At 60.7% G+C, this 17,384-nt stretch overlaps 1 protein-coding gene across 1 annotated transcript in view; it reads right to left on the bottom strand.

Moving 5' to 3' along the window:
• Positions 1-1,037: 1,037 nt before the first annotated feature.
• LHPP (phospholysine phosphohistidine inorganic pyrophosphate phosphatase) overlaps positions 1,038-17,384 on the bottom strand; it is a 166,916-nt gene continuing 150,569 nt past the window's right edge. Inside the window, exon 7 of the mRNA XM_011930208.1 lies at positions 1,038-1,830. Within this exon, the coding sequence (XP_011785598.1) occupies positions 1,734-1,830 (97 nt within the window). The 3' untranslated portion in view covers positions 1,038-1,733. The remainder of the gene's footprint in view (positions 1,831-17,384) is intronic.

Raw genomic sequence — 17,384 nt, forward strand, 5'->3', positions numbered from 1 at the left:
ATTCTCCTGCCTCAGCCTCCTGAGTAGCTGGGACTGCAGGCGCCACCACCTCGCCCGGCTAGTTTTTTGTATTTTTTAGTAGAGACGGGGGTTCACCGTGTTAGCCAGGATGGTCTCGATCTCCTGACCTCGTGATCCGCCCGTCTCGGCCTCCCAAAGTGCTGGGATTACAGGCTTGAGCCACCGCGCCCGGCCGGGTTCCACACTTTTTCATCGTCCACCTTCATATGATGGAATCCTGTTCTGGGGACCCATGGCTTCTCTCATAAGAAGCGGTCTCCAGGCCCGGTGCAGTGGCTCACGCCTGTAATCCCAGCACTTTGGGAGGCCGAGGTGGGCGGATAGCCTGAGGTCGGGAGTTCGAGATCAGCCTGACCAACACGGTGAAACCCTGTCACTACTAAAAATACAAAAAGTTAGCCAGGCGTGGTGGTGGGCGCCTGTAGTCCCAGCTACTCAGGAGGCTGAGGCAGGAGAATCGCTTGAACTTGGGAGGCGGAGGTTGCGGTGAGCTGAGATCACTCCAGCCTGGGCAACGAGAGCAAAACTCCATCTTAAATAAATAAATAAAATAAGCAGTCTCCCAAGGGTTATCAGTAGCTTCTGAACTGATCTGGGGAGCAGTGGAGCAATCAAGTCATCTGTTGAGCTGACTGATTCTGAAACTTGAAACTTGAGTTATGGGTGATTTGCTCCCAGGGGCCCTGTGGGGAGGCCGCCATGCCTTTGGTCGGGAAAGCAACGCTCACTACTACCAGGCCACAGGCTGCTCCGTTAGGGAAGGCAGTGCTAACGTTTGCCCTGGACTGCCTTGTTCCAGATGGGGCCAACAGCAGCTCACTGGCCCCTCTGGGCCTCAGTTTCCCCATCTGCTAAGTGAAGGGGTTGGAGCAGGTGAGGTGTTTCAGGGCCCTTGTCCCTTGTACCTCTGATATTCAATGGCTCAAGCATAAGGCAGGGCGAGGGACAGTGGCCCAGACCCTGCTGGTGGCCGCCCCCATACGGTTCTTCCTAGCAGTCAAACCCCAGTCAAAGGCTGCTGGTCAAGGCGGAATTTATTGAACTGTTAGTTTCCTCCTGCACACACCGGGCATGACACCTTTAAGTCTGTCCAGCAATGGCTCCAGAAAGTACCCTGTGTGCCTTGGGCGCAGAGGCTGCAGTTCTTGCTGTGTGGCACGGGAGCCTTCACAGTTCCCTCAGGAGCTGCCCCTGGTCTTTGCAAAGGTGACTGGGAGGATAGAAAAAGCAGCGGGCTGGCATTGTTTCGGTGGTGGGGTGGTGGGCAGTGTGCCTAGGCAGTCGCAGGAGGCGGACTTGGTTCTGGGCTGCAAGATCTGTGCATAGGAGGCCCCTGGGTTTCTTCCAGGCTCTTCACTGAAATGCAAAGAGTCTGAAGAGGAGGCAGCGGGGCCAGTGCCTCTGAATCCGGTTAGGTGGAGTTTCCCGCATTTAAAGGACCAGGTGTGCGTGGTGGGTGAGTGAGTTCTGGGGTTTGGGAGATTCCCAGAGGCCTGACAGGTCTGTCCCACCCTCCTGGACTTCACTACAGTGAGCTGAGGTCAGGGCCCAGGCAGGGGAGCAGGCCACCCAGGTAGGGAACAAATGCCTGCCCATGCAGCAAGGCAGAGGGCAGAAGGCAGGGCTGTCAGGGCCTTGGGTGGTCTGGGCACTGGGGTGGGTGGAGGAGAGGGAGGCAGGGGTGGAGGAAGCAGGGCTCTCCCAGGAGGCTGTCACTTGTCCGTGTGCTGCAGCAGCAGGTCCACCGCCTCTGCGAGGTTGTCCACGTACCCATCAGCCTTCACTTCCGGATGGTGCTCGTCACTGGGCCTGGAGAGGATGGCCGGAGGTTAGTAGGTGCCCCCACGTTGACCCCTGTGCAGCCACACCCACCCTCCCAGCATCTAGCACGGGCCTGGCCTTAGCTTGAGGAAACCTCCAGGTCCTGCCAGGCAGCCTGGCCCATGGCCACTGGCCATCCCCCTCCTCCCCGTGCCCTACTCAGGCACACATGGCCCCTCCTGACTGTGCCCTCAACCTGGACACCTCCCCAGACCTGTCTCCCACTGGGAGCCTGCTCAGCCTTGTGGTGCAGTGACAGCCAGCCCCGCTCCCTCTGGGCCTCCAGCACAGGCATCTCACCTTGGATGGTGGGGACATGAATGTACCCTGCTCCCGGCTCCCCAGGGGCTCACCCCACACGCCTGGCCTGGCCTAGTGGCCCATGGGAGGAGCCTAGTACATGTGCACTGTGGGGACAGCTGGGGGTAGAGACCCGGAGCTCCTGCCTGCCCTAACGCTGGGGGCCCCCTGTCAGTGACAGCTCATGCCTTCTGGTTGGTGCCCTCTGAGACCACGCCCACCCGACAGAGAAGGCACCAGGCTCCTGGATAAGCTGCTCTCTGGCTGGGATTCTGGGGGCAGGAACCTCCCAAAGCCTTCAACCATTCCCCAGGCATCTCCCGAGGTCTCACTGGATGCTGAGGACACAGGAATCCTCGAGGCCATGAGACAGTGCAGAGGCCTCTGGGCCCTCCCTGCCAGGAGACTTTCTGGAAGGGGCTGTGGGCTGAGTCCTGAAGGCAGGCAGGGGCTCTGGGTAGACACATGGGTGGGAGAGGAGAGCCCCAGGTGCAGGAAGGGGTCAGGTGGGTTCGTGGAGACATCCCAGAGTCTTTTTTTTTTTTTGAGACCAGGTGTCACTCTGTTGCCCAGGCTGGAGTGCAATAGTGAGATCTTGGCTCACTGCAACCACCGCCTCCTGGGTTCAAGCGATTCTCCTGCCTCAGCTCGTGAGTAGCCGGGACTACAGGCACCTGCCACCATGCCCGGCTAACTTTTGTATTTTTTTAGTAGAGATGGGGTTTCGCCATGTTGGCCAGGCTGGTCTCCAACTCCTGACCTCACGTGATTTGCCCGCCTCAGCCTCCCAGAGTGCTGGGATTACAGTAGTGAGCCACCGCGCCCGGCCCACATCCCAGACTCTTGACAGTCATCTGAGGAAGTGGCAGCTCATTCTAGGGCTGTGGGCAGCCTGGAGGGCTGTGAGCCAGAAGGCCCCTCCCCACAGCCTTGCACCCACAGAGGCGCTGCTGGAGCTTGGCAGGAAGTGGGGGCCAGCCCATCTGCAAACCTACCACTGCCAAGGGACGTGTTGCTTGGATCACCCCACGGCCTGGCCTAAGCTCCCTGAGAAGCAGGGAAACCGCAGCCTCCCGGCAGCAGCGCCCCCACTTTGGAAGCTGCACCCTGGTCTAAGAGGAAGTGCTTGAAGTTGGTTCTCACATCTAAAAGCCGTGTTGTCCCTTCCAAAGGCTTCGGTTTCTGCAAAGGGCTTTCTTTACCCTAAAATGACTGTCATGGCTGGGGCGCCTTTTCTTTTAAGGGTTCTCAGCCCAGTGGCCTGCAGGCTGCCTCCTGGCCCTCAGGGACTGCTGAGGCTGTAGACCTGCACGGGGCCACAGGGGCAGTCTCTGGGAGGGGATGGCAGTGTGGGCTCCCCTGTGACTGGGAGGGTGGACCTTTTGGCTCTTGTCCAGGTCCCAAGGGCAGAACCCTGTCCCCCAAGCCCCTCCAGTGCCCCCACTTTCTCGCCCACCCGCTTGTATGCGGCTACAGCTGCTTCCCTCCTGCACAGTCTCCAAGCACAGCACTCAGGAGCCTCCCATCCCTCTCCCTTCCATCCTCCAAGGAAGAAATGGTCACCCCCGTTTTGAACAGGTAAGGAAACAGCTCAGAAAGGTTCAGAGACTTGCTGAAGGTCACACAGCAGGGAGAGCAGAGCTGGGATCTGAGTTCTACTCCCAGCCCGTGTTCTTTTGAGAGCTTCTACCACTGCTGGACATTCCTGCCCCTTCCAGCAAAGGGTGGTTGACAGCACCCGCTCCAAGCAGGGGCACCTACAGATGCCAGTACCAGTGGGGATCCCTTGGCTGGCCCTCCCAAGTGTGGCCACTCTGCTGCTCCTGAATGAGCACACACCAAAGTATGAGCCTGGGGGACCAGGCAAGGGGAGGAGTGTGCAGCGCCCTCACCCGCGCCCGCCCCGTCAGCGCCCTCACCTGCACCCGCGGGGCCCCATCAGCGCCCTCACCCGCGCCCGCTCCATCACCACACCCACGCCCGCCCTGTCAGCGCCCTCACCCGTCCCATCAGCACCCTCACCCGCACCCGCTCCATCACCAGCACCCGCTCCGTCAGCGCCCTCACCTGTACCCTCACCTGCACCTGCTCCATTAGCAACCCCAGCAAGAACAACCCATGTCAGTGTTGGGGCTTTAGAGGCCTCTTGTCTTGCGTGGGCCATTCTGTGACGGCACACAGGGTGTCCATGATCTCGGAGGGGGCATTGAAGCGTGCGTGATCCTGTCAGTGCTGAAATAGGGACTCGGCACGGCGCGATCCTGCCTCAGTGCTGGAATATGGACTCGGCACCACCACGAGGCCTTCTATGGTATGGGTCACGTTGGAAAACTGTGTGTGGATATCCACTTGCAACCCTGCAGTTCCACTCCTAAGTATGTACACAGCAGAAATGCATCCTCACAGTCACCAAAGGCACATTCTAGAATGTTCCACACAGCTTTAGTTGCAATAGCAAAAGTCAAACACTGGACAAATGCCCACCGAGGGAGGATGGGAAAACAGACAGTGGCAGAATCGCACACTGGAATACTCCACAATGACTCAAACTGGGATGAGCTCCCGCCACGGCAATGGGGGTGAGTCCCTGACCTGAAGCGCAACCGAGGCCAGGCTCGAGGAAAACACACAGCAGGACTGACTGACGGAGAGCTCCAGAGCTGGCAAAGGCAGACTAGAGACAGAGGTGGGATGGCGGCTTCCCAACGGAAAGGTGAATGGGGTGCCGGGAATGTTCTAGATCTTAGCTGGGTGGGGCTAACATCCTATTCTTCACTTTTAGAGCACTTTACTAGTGTTATACCTCAAAAATTTAAAAAGCCACATGGGCCAGGCGTGGTAGCTCACGCCTGTCATCCTAGCACTTTGGGAGGCTAAGGCAGGAGGATTGCTTGAGCCCAGGAGGTGGAGACCAGCCTGGGCAACATGGTGAAACCCCATCTCTACAAAAAAAAAAAGAAAATACAAAAATCAGCCAGGCATAGTGGTGGGCGCCTGCAGTCCCAGCTACTTGGGAGGCTGAGGTGGGAGGATCGCCTGAGCCTGGGAGCTGGAGGCTGTGGTGAGCCGTGATCACACCGCTGCACTCCAGCCTGGATGACAGAAGAGACCCTGTCTCAGAAAGAAAGAAAAGCCACATGTGAAGCTCACAGATGCTATTGTACAGGCCAGAAGGCCAAATCCTACCTGCGGCCTGTTTTTATATTTTTAAAGGGGTGTAAAAAGAAGAGAATAATATGCAACAGGGACGAAATGGAAGCTGGCAGAGCCTGAAGTGGTAACAATTCGGCCCCTACAGGAAAGGCCTGGACCCCTGGGCTGGTCTGTCCACTGTCCCCCAGGTCTCTGGACAGGCCCTCCTGGGAGCAAGTTCTTGCTCTTGCGAAGCGAGTGCTTCCACTCAAGTGCCCCGCTGCTGCAGGAGATGGGGCTGCTCTGGGCTCGGCAGGGCTGGCCCAGTCTTCCTGGGGCTGCCAGCCACGCCTGGCTCCAGGCTGTGCAGACACACCCTGTCCTGGTACAGAATGAAGGGTGGGCAGGGGTCCAAAGTCCCCTCGAGGCTGCTGATGCTCCCCTGCTTACTCAGATCCCTCTTGGAGGACAGACGTCATGAGGGGAAGAGGCTTCTCTCAGCAGCTCTACCTCAGATTGCTGGCCCTGGCCAAGGGCACGGCAACCTGGGTGGGCAGGTGGGCGGGAGGGGCCCTCTGAGCGAGACAGAGACAGAACCAGAACGGCTGGCTGGATCAGTAAATTAGCCCCCTGGCAAAACACCTCTCTGCCTCAGTTTCTTCATCTGTGCCATGAGGATAAACCTGGCTCCACCCCCTACCAGCCACATGGCCTCAGGCAACTTCCTTAAGCCCCTGTGCCTTGGCGTCCCTGCCTCTAGACCGAGGTCATAATAGCATGTGCCACAGGCTCCCGTGAGGAGGGCACGAACCGATACTTGCGGCACGGACAGGTTGGTTGGTGCGGGTGTGGGTGCTGTTGTGGCTAAAACTGAAAACTCAGCAGTCCTGTCCAGGAAATGCACCATGGGCTAGGGCTGGGCTGGTCAGGGAGGTGGAGCGTGACTGGCCTTGAGCTTCCCCTGGGCACACAGGCTGGTGAGGGGGCAGATAGGCAGGCGGACGGACATACACTGATGTGTAGGCTACGTGGGGTACAGGGAGGACAGGGTGAGTGGAGAGGAAGCCCGGCACAGGCCCTGGATGGGGAGGGTCAGGAAGGCTCCAAGCAGGACCCTGGGGGCATCCCGACAGCCTGGAGTCCCAGCAGACCTGGCACTCGGGAGGGGGCCTGCAGGAAGGGCCAGCAGACTCGCTCCTGTGCTGCAGCACTGCCCCCTCTTGCCCTCTGCACCTGCGGCACTGCTACTCCCTGGTCTCACCCCTGCCTGGCCTGTGTGCATGGCCCCGGATCAGCGCTGCTGGGCCGCTCTCAGCTCCCACTAGGGTCTGAGGACAGGAGCTCCAAAGCACTGCTCGCCACCGCCATGTGTGCACCCAGCCCACACTTACAAGGAGTCGGGGGCTGAGGCCACGGCCCGGGTCTGACGTCCTCTCTGGTACTGCAGCCCGTTCCCATCTGATTCCCAACTTTTCTCCCCACAACAGTGAGAGGTGTGCGCTCCTTGCTGCCCAAAGCGGGACAAAAATTCTTCCAGCAAACACCGCCCATGAGTCACCATCCAAGCCCCCGGGGGAATGGCCCCCAGGACCTCCCTCCTTGGACACCTACCCCAGGTGCCCTGGGGCCACGCTTACTGTCCAGGCAAAAGAAACCAGCCCCCAGAGGGAACAAGAGTTCTCCCCATAGAAGATGACGCTTTGTAACGAGAATCCGGCCAACCCCACTCTGCACATGTACCTAGCCGAATGGCGTCCGTGGCTAATTATGTTTAATTACATATCATTTAAATTCAAGAATCCACTAAAAGAAAGGATTGCATTAGCACCCGGCTGGTGTTTGCCCACACGCAGCGGAAATCGTGGACTTTTATGTCTTAATTACGTGACGCTGCTGTGGGCTGTGTCTCCCGGGGAGCTGGGGTAGGCAGGAGGGGACCTGTTCCTGGCCTGGTGGCCCCAAGCCCCTGAAGCAGCTCTGCTTTGTCCAATGGCCTGGGCAGAAGGGGTCCCTGCCCCATGCTGGCCAGTGCTCTGTGACCAGTGGACCTCAGAGATGTCACGGTACAAAAGCTGAACCAAGAAACCCAGCAAAGGTGCGTCCTTGGCAGTGGGGACAGAGTGGAGAGGGTGAAGCAGAAGGGGCCACAGACCATCCTGCCCTGAATGGCCCTGCTGGGACAGAGCCGGAGGAGGAGGAAGAGACAGACAGAGGGACACGGCCACACACGGAGGGAGGGGACAGGCATGGGACACAGGAACAGAGAGAGACAGAGCACCAAGTGTGGGGCAGGGGCTGCCCCCATGGTTCTGTGTCCTGGCCACGTGGGCCTGCATAAGCCCCTCTGCCCTTCCCTGGCCTATGGGCCTGGCTGAGGGCTCCCTGTGGGGGTCACAGCACTGCTCCTCCCCCTGTCCCAGTCCCAGCCCAGGCCCCCAGACAGCTGAGCACCCTGCTCTGTCCCCAACAAACTGCATGACCCAGGGCCAGTCTCTTCACCTGCCTGAGCCTCGGTTTCCTCATCTGTAAGGTGGCATAGGGCCTGGCTCTGGGGGCCACTGAGGTGAAACAGATGAAACGAGGCAAGACTGAACACGAAGCTGGCGTTTCCCCTGCACCTGAGGACCCTGCCGCTCACCCTGGCGCTGGCCCCTGCACCCTCCCACCTCCGCCCTCTGCCCTCCAGGGTTCACAGTCCAGTTCCACACTCAGTTGTTAGCACAAGAACGAAAAGGGCCTGGAGTCTGAGGGCATTGATGGGAGAGGGAGCAGGGCAGGGACGCTTCCGGAAACAGGAACGTTAAGGCCAAGCACTGCTCCCATCCATCGTCCTTGCTGCTGTCCTCCTGAGAATGGCGTGGAGACACAAGGCCTTTGCAGGGCGGCTTCCTCGCTAAGCCAGAGTGCCCGGTCCTCGGAGCCTGGCTGGGAGGTGGAGGCAGTGAGAGATTTCCCCAGGCGCCTGCGGGGCGGCCGTGGGTTCTCCCCTCCTGGGTGCAGCCTCCCTTGGGCTGCATTTGGGTGTCTCTGGCTGAGGACCTGCTTCTGGTGTGGGGTGGCCCTCCAGGTCCCTCCCCCATCCTTGCGCAGCAGCCTGCAGGGTGGGTCGTGCTGCCCCAGTTTCGGAGGTGGAAGCAGAGGCATACGGCTGGGAGGCGTGTGGGCCGCAGGACCAGGAGGCCGGCCTGGAGACAGCATGGCTTCCACCGGGCCCCACAGAGTGACCTGGCCCCCCTGGGGACAGGAGGTCTTCTGCGAAAGCCTCCTCCCTTCCCTTTCCCCCTTCCCCTCCCCTGGCTCCTCCACCCAGCCTGGTCCCCTCTCCTCTCTTGCAGCCAGAGTAGCTTCCCCAAATGCTCACCCACCTGCTTCCCGCCTCCCCTGTGTAAACTGCTGTGGCTCCCTACTGCCCACATCATAGCCTGGTTCCTCAGCATGGCATATGAGTCCATCCTGACTCCCCACGCCAGCCACTCAGTGCCTGGGCTGCTGCTCTTCAGACATCCCAGCCCTCCCTGCCATTGCCCATGCCATGCCCTGGAATGCTCTTGAAACCTGCTCCACCTGCAAACTCCTGCTCACGCTTTAAGACCCCACTCACTTGTCCCCATCTCCTACTCTAAGCTCCTTCCACAGGGCGAGTTGCTGTCTCTTCTGAGCATGCAGAATGCGCCCCCCGCCCACTCCATGCCATCACAGCTGGGGGCTGCTCTGCCACTTCACCTGCAGGTGCCAGTGTTGACTTCGCTTCCTGGAGGGAGAGGCCAGGTTTCCTGCCCTTGGTGGTCCTCCCACAGGCCTGACCCAGAGCAGGCACCCAGGAAGTGCCCACCAAATGAATGAACAAAGGCCCCCAGCTGGGCAGGCCAGCGCCTGTCATCCCAGTGTCAGCCGAATGCAGGGAATGGGTGAGTGACAGGCAGAAAACAAGGCGGTTCTGTGCCTGTCGCCGGCCAGCTTCATAGGGACAGTCTTTGTACCAATTGAAGGAAAATGGTGGCCAGGCCACAGCAAAAGAGCCCGGTGAGGGCAGTCTCCCTGCCGCCTCCTCCAGGGCACACGCAGGCCAGCACCGCCTCTTGGGGAACGCGGACCAAGGGGAGACAGGTCCGGCCTCTCCCGGAGGGGCTCTTGAGGGACCTGCGCCGCCCAGGGCTCCCAGTGGGTGGCCCACCCGCCTCCACCTTCTCCTCACCCTGCAGGGGCAGGGTAGGGCAGAGGCTCTCACGCCTGGAGGCCGCAACAGCTGCCCCTGGGGAGGGGCAGGCATCTCCGTCCCCATTTGCTTTGGAAAGGCAGTGGCTGGGAGCCAGGTGCTGGGAGCCACTGCCCCATGAAGTCAGGGATCCGGGCACTAGCATCAGAGGGTGACGCCAGTTCGGCTGTGCTGACACACTTGCAGGACAAGGACAGAGGGTGATTCATGAGGTGGAAGTAGTGAGGCCAGGCAAGGGGCATCCTTCCATCAGAACCCCAGGAGCCCAAGACCCCCGGAGACCTGGGGGGTTATTTCTAGAAGGGTGTTCACCAGAGCCTGGCCCTGGCAAGTGCCTGGAGGATGCGGCTGGGAGACCTCCCTCTGCCCGTACGCCCACAGCTTCTCTGAAGGCTGATTATCAGACGGTCTACACCAGCACATCACGGACACTAGGCCTGTGCCACGGGGTTCCCTGCTGTTCACGTGCTGGCCCAGCATGGCCACCCTCAGGACAGCAGCTTGCTGGGGCCCAGTGAGGTGGGCAGGAGGCCCAGAACATCCCACATCCAATCCAGACCATGACCTGGCCTGAGCTGGGCTCCTGGCAGGTGCCCGAGGGTGGGTGGCCTCCTCACGGGATGGTTGGGTGGTAGGGTAGAGATGGCCGCAGATCTCAGGCAGGCGGCTCTGACCCCTCTGTGCCCTGGGTTCTGGAAGTGGGTCGGGCGATGACATGCCCAGACCCATGTACCTCTGGGAAGGTGCCATGTCCTGCTGCTTACAAAGAAACCCGAGGCGGCGCTCCTTCCCACGGAGCCTGTGCATCTAGCCAAGGCCTCCCAAGCCCCTCTTCTCCCAGGGCCTGGGGGTCAAGAGGCACACAAAGGACTCTGACCTGGTCCCTGCCTGCAAAGAACTCGCGTGCACCTGAGCCCAGCACTTAGCAGGCCCGGGCCTTAGCAGGTGCCTGGTGGACACAGGCTCCAGCCTCAGCTGCCTGTCCTCACTCAGGGACTGCTCAGCCCTCAGGCCTGTGTCCCCTTAGGCCAGCTCTGCCCACAGGCCTGGAGACTGCTGTGAGTCAACCTGGAGCCCCGGAGCCCAGCCTGGGGACCCTCCAGCCCAGGGCACCTCCTGCCATTGAAGTTAGCTGGGTCCTGGCAGGAAGGGTGGTCTGGAGGGACCGGAGGGTCCAGGGCCACATACCAGCCCTGAGGCGAGGGCCGCAGGGAGGCTCCCAGCCTGGAGACCTGCCCTCCCCTCGCCCAACCCGCTCACACATACAGGAGCTTCTTGGGCTGCGTTAAAGCCACTTGGCAGAAAATAAAATCCAAAGAAAAACTCAGGCCTGAAGGAGTCCTCGTCCTGGGCCTCTCTGGGTCCCTCACCTCTCTGGCCAGGAGCAGGGATGGGGACACATTTCCCCTGGCTGGGACCTCCCTTTCCCACTGGCCCAGCTGACAGCAGGAGCAGCAGCCTGGTCAGGTACCCGTCCCCCATCCGTTTGGCCATCTGCTCTTCTGTAACGAGGAGGGGTGGAGAGGGAGGAGGTGACCCCTCCCCCTAGCCCCTACACATGGAATCCGTGTGTGAATGAGAAAGCTGTGCACCCTGCTTGGGCCTGCCCAGCCCAAACCACCAACGTCCGCCTTCCTTACACCTGGGGAGAGCCAGACACCCACAGGGCTGGGCACGAGGGCACTGCAGGTATCCAGCGAGGCTGCGGCCCCCAGGCGGCACTGTGGACAAAGACAGCCAGGGCAATGGTGAGGAGCCTGGATTCCCCAACTCTGTCCTGCCCCGGCCTGGCACCAGGCCCAGTACCCCTCCCAGGGACTGCAGCTGGCCACACCCCACCCTGCCCCGTCACTCCCTGTCCAGGAGGCCTGACAACGGTGTCTCAGAGCTAAGAGTGAGGTGGGGTCCTGTGCCCCCAACCAAGAGAGACACCTTCCCTGTGTGCACATGTGTGGGTGGGTGCAACCCAGAGATAGGAAAGGGGCACGACCTTGGATCCCTACAGTCTCCTGGTGGTCTGGCCCCCATCTGGATGTGTGAAGAGCTGAGGTGGGGCAGGGCTGGGCTAACTGAACCCCGATTTTATTCCACTGGGGGGCAGGGCTGGGCTAACTGAACCCCCTTTCCTTCCAGTGGGTGTGGTGCCCAGGGCCCAGAGCCTGCCCCGGCTGACCTGTCCTCTAGCTAGTAAGGACAAAGTCTCTCCTCGCAGACGGAGGCACTCACTGTCCCCTGGGACTCTGAGCCCTCATGGGTAAACCGAAGCACAGGAAGGGACTTGCCCAAGGTCTCACACATCGCCAGGAGCCACAGACTCTCTGGAAATAGGCCTGCCTGCTGCCCACAACCCAGAGCTCTCCACCGGCCAGTGGGCAGGCCCCAGGATGCAGGTGAGGCCCCTCTAGCTAGCAGATGTGTGGCCTCCAGGACATCGGCGATACCACAGTCGGCCCACGCCTCTGCAGTGAGCCAGCTGTGGGTGGCATCTCCATGTGCTCTGCACAGCGCAGCAGGGGGTGCGCACCGCGATCCGCTTCTCTGAGATGAGGAGAGAGACCCCAGAGAGGAAGGGCCATGCCCAGAGTCACAGCCAGAAGCAGCCAAGCTGGGGTTTGAACCCGGTTCATCTCCCTCCCACAACAATCGAAATCTGGGCTCACGTCAGCGAATCCTCCCTGGGGACACGGGGCATAGCCTGCACCTGGGCGTCTCTGGTGGGCTGGTTGACTCTGGCTAGACCCGGACGCCCGTAAGCAGGGGTCTTCCCTCCGACCCAGCTCCCCCGGATGGAGCCGGGGCACTAAGAAGAGGCAGTGCAGCGGGGGGTGGGGCACAGCGTGCGTGGAGGCCAACGGGAGCTGGAGAAGAGGAACGGTGTGTGCTGGGAGTGCACGCAGGGCCTGGTAGCCCACCGCCTCCCCTGGGTCGGTGCTCTGCGTAGGGCCACCCAGATGCCTGCGTTCCTTGGGATCTGCAGCCTGGTGGTCAACAGGACCTGGGGGGCCAGGCCTGAGGCAAGGGCATGTGCCAGCCAGGCAGAGAGCAGTGGGGCTGGCGGGGAAGGGCTTTTGCCGTGAACCTTGGCACCCACCAGTCTCTGTCCACAGGGAGGAAATGGGGCTTATTTACAGCTGGGTTTAGCCAGGTGGCACCTTGTCAACCAGAACCGACACCATGGCGCCAGCTATTTCCTGTGTGGTTCTTGCTGCCCCACTGACTTTGGGCACCACAGGGGCTGAGAACAGAGGTGGGACGCACTGAGAGGGACTGGTGGTGATGCCTGGCTGCCCACCAGCTGGTTGGTGGTCTCCACATACTCCCTCATGTGGCAAATGCAGTCCCTTGAACTCCGGACCCTGGCTGGAGTGTGCGGCAAGTGCTCACCCGCCTGTCTCAGGCCCTCGCCCAATTCACGTACATAAGGCCCCCAGTCAAGCGCACATAGAACTTTTCAAAACTAGGAGCTGGAAATCTGCCTTCTTGAGAAAATCTGAACGATCCCACAATATGGGCTGACAAACCATGGGCAGCAGAGTGTGACATGGCAGCTGCTCCCTTGAAAGGGGCAAGGTGGGCCCAGCCTGCCATACTCTGTCTCCCTGTTCCCACACCAGGCAGCTGTCACTCTAGTGCACTTCCCCCTGCCCCTGTGGGTGTCTCTGAATCTGCTGCCCTGCCCTAAAGCTTTAGCTCCCTGGGCCTCATTCCCCAAAAACAAGTCACCTCCTCCAGGAAGTCTTCCCTGAAGCCTTCCTCCCTCCAACCCTCGCCTCCTCAGTTAGGTGCCCACTCTGCACTCCACGGCAACTGTGTGGACCCCATCACAGCACCCATCAATCTGCTACAATTGTTTGGTTACCTGTGTGCTGCCCCCTCCACACTGAGATCCCTGAGATCAGGGACATTCTGTTAGTGGCATCACGGCCTTGGATCCCAGTGAGCACAGGAGCAGTTGGCCAACTGCCTGAGCGGACAAGCAGGCAGCCTCCTTCCTCCTGACCACTGGGAACTGTGGGTGATTGCCCGGCACTGGCTTCCTGTGAGCCCTGGCCCTCCTAGAAATCTGGGCTGGGGGGCAGTCCCTCCCAATGAGCGGAGGAGTGATGGGCAGACACGCAGGCCCCTGGGGCTCAGGGCCTTGGCACCCTGGCCTGAGCTCACCCTCCTGGCCCTCCCTAGAGTCCAGCTCCAGCACGAGGGGCCACATGCACTTCACCTCCTCAGGGGAGGCCCCACCGCGTGAGACCCCGGGCACCTAGGTTGCAGCGCCCAGCTACAGAGAATTTCCTTCTGGAGACCAACTGCCCTGGAAGGAACACCCTCTCCCCACATCCAGACTGAGGGGTGTGGGCATGCTGGCCACTCCACCCAGGCCAGCACCCAGATTGGGCCAGCCCTGTTTCTGGCCAGTGAAGCTGAGCCCTAAGAGGCAAGCCCCCCACCCTGCCCTGGCCGCCTGCAGCCCTCTGTGCCTTTGGCGAAGCAGGCACCAGTGCCCCAGGGCAGGGGCCTGGGAAGAGCCGCAGACGCCAGTGATGGAAATGAAAGCTCTCGAAGCCAGGGCTACACCAAACCAGCAACCCGGGATCCCGGAGGTCTGACGGGAGACCCATCACCGCGAGGGGCCCCACTACCAACAAGGCCAGACCCTGTCTCCCTGACGTGGCCCACAAGGGGGCCCTGGAGCTGGCCGCTGCTTACCCACCAGCTGCCCCCCATCCCCACTCCCCAGCACTCATGTCCTCAACTGCCCTTGCCTCACTTGGCGCCTTTCTCTGCCACCTCCTCTGCCTGGAACACCCTCTCACCTCCCTCACTCCGCCAGCCCCAACTCAGAGATCCCTGCCCCGTGGTCTCCAGGACCTATCCTACCGGCCAAATACATGCATGATCAATGAATGAAGACCTGGAAGGTCTCTGGGACGCAGGTCTGGGGGACCGAGCTGGGACCTTCCAGAATGGGGGCTGACGGTGCCATGGGAAGAGCACCCCGAGTGGACAGCTCTGTACACAGAGCACGACACCCGGTTCAAGGCAACGGCGCAGACACAGCTCCCGGGCACTCCAAATCAGGCCCCAAGCAGTGGGCCAGCACATTCCCCAGGATGCACACAGCACGTCCCGACAGCAAAAGTGGCTTCACTTTTTCTCCTTGTTTATAAAAAGCTTTGAGAGCCAGGCCTCCCTAATTCCAACAACAAGAGGGACTTGGGCCTCCCACAGCCAGGCTGAGGAACTGAGAGGGGAGCAGGGAGGGCTGGCGGCTGCCTGGCAGGGAGTGCGGAACCCCTGGCTGCTCCACCTGCAAGCCCGGAGGCGGGGCTGGCAGAGGGGGCCTAGGTTTTGGCCATGGGAAGGGCTGGCCCTGAGCAATGTGTGACCCTGGGCAAATGGCCACTCAGAGCCTCCCTTCTCTCATCCCAAAAGTGGCGCTGAAGAGAGCCCCTCCTGGGGCCATGGTGGAGATTCACCGAGATGGTGCAGGTGGTGGGCATGGCAGGCGCTCGCCTGGGTGGATGGGTGGACAGGTGGATGGTGATGGACAAATGGACGTTGGGAAGGATGATGGATGCACGGGGATGGACAGGAGGAGGATGGATGGCTGGGGACGGATGGGCGGATGGGTGGGTGGGGGGGATGAGTGGATGGATGAGTGGACAGATGGACGACAAATGAATGGATGGACAGATGGATGGATGGGAATGGACAGAGAAGGGTGGACGGCAGGCACTGCATCAGGGTGGATGGACGGGGCATGGATGGATGGGGATGGACAGGTGGATGGACAGATGGATGGACAGAGATGGATAGATGGATGGATGGGGATGGACAGAGAATGGTAGATGGCAGGTGCTGCATCAGGGTGGATGGGTGGACGAATGGACAGGGACGGACAGGGGGATGGACGGATGGGGATCGACAAGTGGACGGATGGATGGACAGAGAAGGGTGGACGGCAGGCACTGCATCAGGGTGGACGAGTGGACAGGGACGGACAGGGGGATGGAGGGATGGATGGACAGGTGCATGGGTAGACGGACGGATGGGTGGATGGCAGGAACTGCATCGGGGTGGACAGGTGGACAGGGATGGATGGATGGATGGACAGACGGATGGGTGGATGGACCGTTCGCAGCAGATCCTCGTGCTGGCCCTGGCCTCATGGGAACTCATGCTGACGTGACTGTCTGGAGAGCAGGCCCCAGCTCAGGAGACGGCGGGGAGGTCCGATGCGCAAACACCTCCAGGGGGCTTTCCCCATGGGGTTCTCAATAGAACCTCAAGGCCATGCCCAGCCAGGCCACCAGGCTCACGGCGCTGCACTCCTGCCCCGCAGTGGCCAAGCAGGCCCTGGACAGCTGACTCCCCAGACCCTGCAGAGGCACCTGTGTGACTGTGCCTGGGGACCAGTGGCAAGGGGCCACCCTGGACTCCCTGAGACAGAGAAGTGGAAGCCCCTGTGGGTGCTGACCCAGCCTGTGACCTCTCCAGGCTGATGGGACGCTCCTCTTATAACATCACTCCTGGCAGTGCCAATCACTGAGAGTCCTCCCACTGGGAACCATGCTTCTGCTCACTTGGTTTTCACAGCAGCTGGGGAGGTAGGTGCCACAGCCGCATCTTACTGCTGACCAAACAGGGGCTCAGAGCCGGGGCTGGGAGGCTGGGATGCCTCGCCGCCGTGTGCTTGGAAATGCTTGCAGCCTGGTGCAGGGCCCACCAGGAGCCAGGGCCTGGGCTAGCAGGTGGCCGGCAGGGCTCACCTAAATGGCTCGCTTTGGCAGAGGGACAGGCCTGGGCGAAGGGCCTCAGAGCGGAGCAGCTTCTTGCAGCTGTTCATAATATTTTGATAAAAACATGTTAAGCACCTGGTGTGTGTTTAGATTAAAAAGACCTGACTCCACCCCTCCCAGTGTGCACTGCAACGGCCAGATCCCCCCGAGGTCTGCATGCACCCCCCACCCAGGGGCACAGGCGGGGCACACGCTGGGTTCACGGCAGGGCACTCACTCTGGGCCGCCCCAGAAGCGTCACCCCACCTCCTGTCCTTTTCAGGCCAAACCACATGGGGGCAGGGAGGCCCCATGTCTAACCCAGTGGCCCAGGAGAAAGCAGGGGTGTGGAGAGGTGGCACCCGTCCTCCCCGAGTGCTCAGGGTGCCTTGCTGGTCCTCGGGGCGCTGGAGCCACTCAGCCCCACTATTTCAGAGCCTAGTGTCATCTCCACTGCCACTCACAGACCTGAGTGCTGGGCTGGGGGATCTTTTTGACAGGTGGCAGTGACACTGATGGGGACTTGCTATCCTGGGTGGTGACACCAATATTCGGCTCAGTAGGCAAAGAAACTGAAGCGGAAGGCCAGGCGAGGGGCCTGCCTGGAGCTCTACGCCATGTGTTAGGCAGGGCTCCCCAGAGGCACAAGACTCATAGGGTCCATGTCTATACATGAAAGGGAGTTTACTAGGGAGAACTGGCTCACACAGTCACAAGGCGGGTCCCACGATAGACCGTATGCAAGCTGGGGAAGAGAGAAGCTGGTAGCGGCTAAGTCTGAGTCCAAAATCCTCAACAGCAGGGAAGCCGACACTGCCCGAGAGCTCCAGCTAAAACACTGGTACAAGTCCCAGAGTCCAAAGGTCAAAGAACCTGGAGTCTGATGTCCAAGAGCAGGAAGCATCCAGCACGGGAGACAGATGAAAGCCAGAAGACCCAGCAAGCAGTCTTCCCACCTTCCTCCACCTGCTTTGTTCCAGTCATATGGGCAGCCGAGGAGACGGTGCCCACCCACACTGCGGGTAGGTCTCCCTCTCCTGGTCCACCGACTCAAATGTCAGTCTCCTCTGGCAACACCCTCACAGACACACTTCACCAGCCAGAAACAATATTTACCAGCC

The sequence above is a fragment of the Colobus angolensis genome, unplaced genomic scaffold, assembly GCF_000951035.1.
Source record: "Colobus angolensis palliatus isolate OR3802 unplaced genomic scaffold, Cang.pa_1.0 Scaffold85, whole genome shotgun sequence".
Lineage (NCBI taxonomy): Eukaryota > Metazoa > Chordata > Mammalia > Primates > Cercopithecidae > Colobus > Colobus angolensis.